Below are 8935 nucleotides of genomic sequence, written 5' to 3'. Positions count from 1 at the left end.
TTTTTTTTTTTTTTTTGCTGTGGCATTGTGCCTTGGAGCACAGCACTCAGGGTTCATTATGACCAGAAAAGCTCGGGAGTTGAGGGCTGCACGGAAAGCAAGTTTCCTGCCAGGCCTTGACTCTGCTCTGACATGCCCCCATTACAATTGTGGATTTTGTGCCAATATTGTCCTAATAAGCCACCTCTGAACCCACAAAGTGTAAGACTGATAAACCTGGTCATCTTCAAAAACACGATGGACAGACCTAATAATTTCAAATTTTGGCACAAGGCCAGCAATTTCAAGAGAGCGGGGGATAGTCAGTTACATTGACCCCAGTGCTTAACTGGTACTTATTTTATCGACCCTGAATGGATGAAAAGGAAAGTCGACCTTCGCGGAATTTGAACTCAACATGAAGATGGATGAAACACCACTAAGCATTTTGCGCAGTGTGTTAACAATTCTGCCAGCTCACTGCCTTAAGGGTTGAACTAATAATAATATTGTGCAGATGGGTCATGGTTGATTGATTTCATTCTAAACCCAAAGTTAGAAATATTTAAATTGTGAATTCCACAGCCATCACTCATTATTTATTTTTGTTTTTGTTTTTGGTTATTTATGTTTGTTTCCCCATTTTTTTTTTATGTTTGTTAAGATAATCCGTTTGAACAAATCACTGACTTGAAGGCATTGAGTCAATATTTACGAGAAGAAGAACAAAAAGAGAGCAGAAGTCAACTGAGTAAGTAACAAAGTTGTGGAATGTTCTGGATTTGCTGCCTTTGTAAAACTGTTTTAGAGAAGCTTGATTGACTGGGGTTGGCAGTTAGAGGTTCTCTCGGCTTGGTGGTGATGACTGAGGTCAACCTAATGCCAACCCCTCTGAGAGTGTAGTGGGTGCTTTTTACGTGCCACAGGCTCCACTCACAGAGAAGGGGAGAGAGTTGCAGATAGATAAGGGAGTTGTAGATAGACATGTATCAAATAAAGAATGGGTTATAAAACTGGGGTATGCAAGAGAAATTATGGAGTAAGGGCAAAGTAATGCCTATGTAGGATGATATTTGCTTCATAACCACATGGTTTCAGGTCCGGTCTTGGGTGGCTCAAGGCTATAGCAGAAGACACTTACCCAAGGTGTCATGTAGCAGGACTGAACCTGAAACCATGTGGTTATGAAGCAGACTTACATCCTACATGACCATTCCTTTTCTCTTGCGTACCCCAGTTTGAGAATCCCTTCTCTATTTGATACACGTCTATCTACCACTCCCTTATCCACTTGTAACTCTCTCCTCCTTCTCTGCTGTTACCCTCCTGTAATATTTAATGTTCTGCATTGACCATAAATTTCTAGGTTCTCCGGAGACCCTGTCAAGTAGCAGCACATCATTCTGGAACTACGGTCGCTCAGCCAGCGACAATACTTGTGTCCTGCGTAAATACCAGTACCAGGTGGCCACTCGTACTCCGCAGTCTTCGACTACCACCAGAGACACAACCCAAGATGTTTTTTCGTACACTGGTAACGAGGTAAGATCAACTTTTAACTTTGTCCTTCATCCTTTTGGGGTTGGTCAACTAAGGACTAGTCTTGTATTTGGGCCAAGGGTGGGGGTCAATTCTTCCCATTCTCCAACTCTTTCTTTCTGTCTCTCTTTCTCTTCTTCTGGAAGAAACCATTTGTGGTCAGGTCTGAAGAGTGTAATGGGCACCACCAGGTCTAAAATGCCCAAAACATGTTGTATGCCACAACGGTGCCTGTACGAGTCCATAAAGGAGTTAAGGACCCATGGGATGGTGGCTCACCTCTTGGCATTACAAATTTTATGTTGCATTTATTTATTTCAACTTTTTGATGATTTTTTTACCTTTGGTTAATTCCAGGTGTGGAACCGTTTCTCTGTGAGTGAAGCAAATCTTTATCTCTGGACAGAACGAATACGAAAGGTAGGGTTTTTTTTTATTTATTTATTTATTTTGGTTTCAGTTTTGTGTTTTGTTTGTTTTTCTTGATGATTTCTGGTTGAGTGGAATAAACAATGTTTCACATTGACAAGATACTGGGTTCTAATTGCAGCCCTGGTTTTGAAACAAAGAAGACAAAACTTTTGGTTTTGGATAAAGATTTAATTGAAACACTTACAACAGACTCCAAGAGTTTATAAAATGAATATAAAATTCTGCAGAACTCCAGCAGTTGGCTACAAACATACATGACATTGTCCTGTATTCTTATAATGTTCGCTTTTCCATGCTTGCATGGGTCAGATGGAGGCAAATTTCCTGAGGCCAGATGACCTTCTTGTCAGCAATGGGTCAGATTTTGGACTTTCAACTAGTCAACAGCTTTTGAAAATAATATTTTTTTTGTACCTTGGAGTGTCATTTGATCAATAAAACTAAAGGTACTGGCTATATTTCACTTCTTTTCATTACCAACAATCAGTTAGTTAACTAATTAACTGATCAGTTAATCAGTTAGTTAACTAAGAAAGAATTTCGTAAAATAACTTGGTTATCATTAAACTAGTGTCAGGAACATAAATTGTGACTAAGATTTGGTGGAAGATTTTAATTCAGAACTTACGAAAACAAGACATTTGTACTACAGAGCCAGAGGTGGTTTCAGCTGGGTTTGGTAACGAAAGGGTTAAAGCCTTTTGATTTTGTGTAGCCGTGTGCAGATGTATGTGTGTGTACATTGTGTGTGGTGTTGTTTTAATTCTTAAATGTTATATGTATGTCTGTTTTTTCTTATTTCATGTTCAAGTGGGTAGCACTGACCATTGTAGCTAAACTGGCCAAAGAAATTCCCAGTATTAATAACTGCTTGAAAAGAATTGGTAGTGAAGATAATTTAATTGGGGGTAAGTATATCACTTGGTTGATGAAGGCATCGGTCTGTGTATATTCACCCAGTTGACTTTCTCTGCATGTATCTAGCTCGCTGCTTATCACTCTGCCTATCTGATGATATTTATGCAGCTAGCTGTCTATGCATGTGCCTACCAATGCAGCTACTTAACTATCTATGCATCTATCTAGTTAGTCAGCTCTTTATGTATGTATCTAACTAGTTAACTATCTGTGTATATGTCTAGCAAACCAGTTATCGATGTATATACAGGGTGTGGTGAATAAACTGTCATCTAAATTTCGTAAAAATGAAAATAACATTGACATCTCATTTTAACAGATATATTTACCAAAATTACATAAAAATATCCTGAAATACTAAGGAGTAAATTTATTCAATAAAATCGCCATTGGCTTCAAACCACAGCCTCCAGACGAATTTGGAATCTCCTGCAACTCTTCTGGATGGTCTCCTTGTTTAAGTTGGGTGAATGCTGATAATCCTTGCCTTCACTTCATCTTTGCTGTTACGAGGAGTTTTGTTGGGTTCTCCTGCTTGTGTGGCATGGTGCAGAATCCTGTTGCCAGACATAGGGTCTTCCAGCAGTCACCCTCTTGACTCAGGGCAGCACTACATCCTCCAGGCATTTGATGTAGGTCTCTACGTTGAGTCTGAGGCTGTATGGGAAAATAAACTGAGGCATAATGTCACCATCCAGCTAGTTAACTAGTTATGCATTTATCTAGCTATCTATATATATATATATATATATATATATATATATATATATATATATATATATATATATATATATATATCCATGTCTGTTGTTCATATATCTATCAACCTGCCTGCCTCTTTACTTACCTGTCTGGCATCATGTTACTTCTCACTAAACCAATCTGGTGCTTATTACTTTTCCAGAAGTAAGCATTGCCAACCTGAAACAAGTTGTACTTACCAAAGGAGCTCTTGTACCAACCTTGAATTCTGTAATTCCATTCCTGGATTTGACCTCTAATCAGGAATATCTTGTTAAAAGAATATATGGTAAGTTAGTGGCATCAGCCATGCTCTTTTCTCTTAACACTATTTATTTTTGTACAATTTCTGATATTGATTTATCTCTTGTTTTTTCTCTTTTTTTCATTTGCTTTAACTCTTTTGTTACCAACCTGGCCGAAAAATATTTTGGCTCAACCAATCAATCTGGCTGAAACCAGCCGAGTGAATCCATTTATATTTAAATGTGAATTTCCACATAAATATTGTTAGTACATTCATGAAAACGCGATTTCATTTTGTAAATAGTTAAGTTACAGTATCTGACATTGATCGTTTGATGTGATATCTAAGCTGTGCAAATTTTGGGACATTTTTTTCGATTTTTTTTTCAACTTTTAAAATGGATAACAGTTTCATGCTATCAAGCAGTGATTCTGAATTTGAGGGCTTTTCAACGGAAGATATGGAGAAATCAAGGAAATGTAAGTATGTAAGCTTGTTTGAAGCGATCACTATGGAAACAAACCATTACGCAGAAAGTAAACAACTGAGAAAAAAGATAGCCTGTGGTTTACATGTAATTAGAATCACCTTGAGACAAAAATTGTGCAATAGAATTGATTAAGAACCTTTTCTTCAACTGTGTTCCAAAAATCACTTTAATATGTCAATAAATAAAATACAGTTGTTTAATGAAACCAAGTCTAAATTTGTGATGATTTTAGAATTTAATTGAAACTCATTAGGAGTGTGTTTTACTTAGAAATGTTATAATGAAAGGATTAAACACTGCTCTCTTGTGTCACCAATTCTGTCTCTTTTCTTTGTACTCTATTTTTGCTATACTCCTGGTTGTATTCTCTTGCCTTCTCTGGTGCCATTTGTTAATCATTAGATTTCTATTCTGTTTATTTTTTTTTTCTTCACTTCAGAGCTTGGCAAAGATGGTTGCATGAGTGAGTTTTGCTGGAATCAGGGAGGTCATTATGGCAAAGAGTGGGGGGAGCATTTACCAAATGATGCTTCGGTGAGTATTAGAAATATTACAAACAAAAGAGTGCAGCATTTTGCCTCTCATTTTTGCACTCAGACCCACTGCTAGATTGGATTGGAGCCTGGTGCAGCCTTCTGGCTTGCCAGCCCTCAGTCACCATCCAACTCATGCCAATATGGAAAACGGACGTTAAATGATGATATATATATATATATATATATATATTCATAAAAAGATAAGATAAGAGAAACTGTCAGTCAATAGCATGTGGCTACTGGTGATGATGGTGATGTTGGCAAAGCCTTCACTGTTGTAACAACATATGGAGGGGAGAGAAAGAGAGAGAGAGAGGGAATGAGGAACTATCAGGTGATATCAAGACAATTGACACTTATGCATTTCACACACGACAGGCTTCTTTTCAGTTTCCATCTACCAAATCCACTCACAAGGCTTTGGTCACCCTGGGGCTATAGTAGAAGACACCCATGGTGTCATGCTGTGAGACTGAATCCAAAATCATGTTGGGAAGTAAACTTCTTAACCACACCAGCACCTGCCCATGTGTGTGTGTGTGTGTGTGTCCCTCTTTGTCTAGACATCGCTTTATAGTTGTAAACAAGCCTCACTGTCATACAAGTGGTGTCATTCATTTCCAATTATCTTTGAAAACATGACCTGTGATGAGGAAATATTACCTTGCTTGAGAACAGGTGAGGGTTGAGGACAGGAAAGGCATCCAGCCACAGAAAATCTGCCTCAACAGATTTTCTTTGACCCATGCAAGCATGGAAAAATGGACATTAAAATGACCGTCTCTTTCTCTTTCAGCTTGTCATGCATCTCTTTTGCACATATATGGACTCTCGGCTTCCTGTTCATCCAAAATTTCCTGACCAGCGTACCTTCAGTTCGCAATATTTCATGAAAACCCCTAACAAGCCTGGTGAGTGTGCACTTGGAATTCTCTTATTTTTTTGGAACCCTATTTCTGTTGATGTGGGGCCAAGGTAGCTGGGCTGGGTAAAATGTCTTGTAATTTGTAGCTGTGTCTCTTTTATAATCTGAGTTCAGATCTCATACGGGTAGATTCCACTTCTCTGCTTTGATAGGTACCAATAGTACTAACAGGAGATCCTTCATGTAGTCACTTGATTTGCTAAAGTAGTAGCCGAATCTCCCTCAAATCATACATCCTACTTTGAAGACAACACTAGTTTTCTCTGCTAAAAATCATGGTCAAATCTCCCTCAGATAACATGTTGTACTGTCTTAGAAGAGGACACATTCAGTATAATGTGGTTCTTAGTTCTTTGTTAGAAATAGCAGCTAAATCTCCTTCAAACTACACACCTGCCGTCTTCTTGGATGATGCATTGGATATAATATGGTCCTGCATGCATGGAAAAATGGATGGTAAAACAATGACGATGATATATAAATATATTTACATACATAGACATATATATATATATGTATGTACATACATATATACATATATATATATATATATATATATATATATATATATATATATATATATATATATATAGTAAATTGATCTGCGTAAAAAGGTGAACAAAAGGAGTACTCCATCTGTATGCATTTCACACCACGTATTACACACACTACTGTTAGTTTCACAGCCTGTACGTCTCAAACATGCAACTCACACAATGTAATCATTGGCCAAAATTCCATTAAATATACAGATTACAAACACTTGTGTGTGTCCTTGTAATATTGAAATTATTCTAAAATTTGTTTGTGTAATTGTTTTTAATTAATCTCTCTCTCTCTCCCTCAGATCTCACCAAAAAGTCCAATTTTTATATCTACCAAACAAACATTAATCCACCCCATTTCCAGGTGACCATTGGAGAACATGTTTATAATTTACCAAAGGTAAGTAGAGCCATCCAGGTAAATTACATTGTAGTTAGTAATAACATTAATTATTATAAAACAAAATACTACCTGTGATGGAAGTGTATTTCAGCAGAAATTTGATGGCAGAAAGGTTGAAAATAATTCCAGTGTAAAAAAAGCAGGGAGGGACATTTGTCATCTTCAAAAGATGAGCAATGGGGGGACCTGTAATATCATGGGGTGTTGGATAGTTACAGGGGACTGGTTTGATAGGGATTCAGACCGTCGACTGAAAAGTCAGCAGACTGGACCCTGTCATTAGCATTGCACTTTGTCCATGGTGCTAGGTGAGTGAGATACTACATGTTCATGTGGGAAGGCAGCTGAGAGACATGAGGAGATTATGGGAGAAGTGATGTGTTTGGACATTGGCCATCACAGATGAAATAGGTGCAGGGATCTTATACTGGATTGCTGACCCTTTGACCCTCAAGGCTTATAAAAAAACAAAAAAAAAATGCAGACATTGACATGATGATGATGATTTTCAAATTTTTTATTTTGTTTCTTTTTAATATAATTTCAATTCTCTTTGAATACAGGGTAGAAATAACATGTTCCACGCTCTACTCTTGTTCCTCTATCACATCAAAGCAAAGGAACACGGAATGCTAGGGTAAGTCTAAGTTTCTATATCTGCATATATTTATATATTATTTATATTATCGTATGATCGAATGCCACGCATCCATTTTCAAGAATATATATATAACCGTTTCTCTTTTTTTTTTTCTTTCTCAGGAGAGTCAACTTGGGATTGTCTGGTGTGAATATAATGTGGATCTTTAATTGAAGCAACATATCACCCATCACCTTCCTTGCTGGATGTTCCTACCTGGGATTGAACTCATGACTCAGGTGCATTTACATCATCACAATGTTGTACACCTTTGTACAAGAAATACTTCTCCCTGCTTCTGTCTTCCGAAGAATCTATATCAAGTTTTCGACTTTCTCTCTCTCTCTCTCTTCATTTGTATATTGGGTTGGCTAAAACCTCTATCTGGGGGTTTTTTAAAGCAAAAATAAGACACAAATTTTAAACGCAATGTGTTATATTCTACGAATGATATAATTACCATTTCGTTCCAGTATCCTTCTGCCATCTGGTGGGCTGATCCATTATTTCTTGCTCAAAGAATTTCCTGTCTTTACTGGCAAAAATTCTTACACCCTCTTCAGGGAATTTCAAAGAGACTGAAACGGGGGGGGGGTCTGAAGGCCCAAGGGTGGGCGAATATGGAGAGAGTGACAAAATTTCTCAGCCAAGCAAACTGAGTTTGGTACCCCATGTCTTACTATACTAGATACTGGGGTAGATTTTGGACCCCACTAAAGAGCCCAAATTTGGTGTCATACTTATATATATATACACATATATATATGTATATGTGTGTGTGTGTATATATATATATATATATATATTAGGGAGGTACAAAGTGTTAGTGGGAGACAGTACTGCTACAGAAGAAAATGTATTTTTGTACACAAATATTTCTTTGAGGTTGTTTAAAACTAATCTCTTAGAAATTGTGTGTGTGTAATAAAAACTGTTAACATCTTTGAAGCAATGTACAGGATTTTGATTTTATGCAGATATCTATTGTAAACTTCTTTTTTGTATAAAAGAAAATCAAAATTTTTATCTAAAACTGTTTTGTCTTGATTTTTATTTCAACCTCGATGTAACACATAAAAATGTTGATTGTTTTATGGAGCCAATTTCAGACATCATACTCATTCAACGACCCTGTTCTCTTGCTGGCATGGTTTGGTGAGTTTAATATGAACCAGAGGACTGTACCCGGCACCAATGCCTGCTTTGGAAATGGTTTCGAATTGTTGAGGACTTGTTGGCATCTCTAGTGCTGATGTCATAATAAAATGCACCGAGTACACTCTGTTGACTTGTTGGTGTTAGGGAGGGCATCTAGCTGTAGAAACTCTGCATGAATGAAACATTATCATTTAACATCTGTTTTCCATGCTGCATGGGTTGGACAGTTTGACGCCAGTCAGGTGGGCCTGGCATCGATCACGTTTGGATGGTGCTTTTTACGTGCCACTGGCATAGGGGGAGCCAGTCAGGTGGACCTGGCATCGATCACGTTTGGATGGTGCTTTTTACGTGCCACTGGCATAGGGGGAGCCAGTCAGGG

General features: G+C 37.6%; 1 protein-coding gene across 1 annotated transcript in view; it reads left to right on the top strand.

Annotated features, from left to right (window-relative positions):
- Positions 1–8420, top strand: part of LOC106870119 (transmembrane protein 209) — a 13403-nt gene extending 4983 nt beyond the window's left edge. Inside the window, exons 6-16 of the mRNA XM_052974984.1 lie at positions 181–301; positions 644–730; positions 1346–1521; positions 1876–1938; positions 2762–2858; positions 3773–3898; positions 4786–4880; positions 5679–5793; positions 6655–6752; positions 7319–7392; positions 7518–8420. Coding sequence (XP_052830944.1) covers positions 181–301; positions 644–730; positions 1346–1521; positions 1876–1938; positions 2762–2858; positions 3773–3898; positions 4786–4880; positions 5679–5793; positions 6655–6752; positions 7319–7392; positions 7518–7569 — 1104 coding nt within the window. The 3' untranslated portion in view covers positions 7570–8420. The remainder of the gene's footprint in view (positions 1–180; positions 302–643; positions 731–1345; positions 1522–1875; positions 1939–2761; positions 2859–3772; positions 3899–4785; positions 4881–5678; positions 5794–6654; positions 6753–7318; positions 7393–7517) is intronic.
- Positions 8421–8935: the final 515 nt, after the last annotated feature.

This window comes from Octopus bimaculoides, chromosome 20 (genome assembly GCF_001194135.2).
Source record: "Octopus bimaculoides isolate UCB-OBI-ISO-001 chromosome 20, ASM119413v2, whole genome shotgun sequence".
Classification (NCBI taxonomy): Eukaryota; Metazoa; Mollusca; class Cephalopoda; order Octopoda; family Octopodidae; genus Octopus; species Octopus bimaculoides.
Note: the sequence above shows the minus strand (reverse complement) of the source record. Positions and strands in the feature narration are given on the sequence as shown.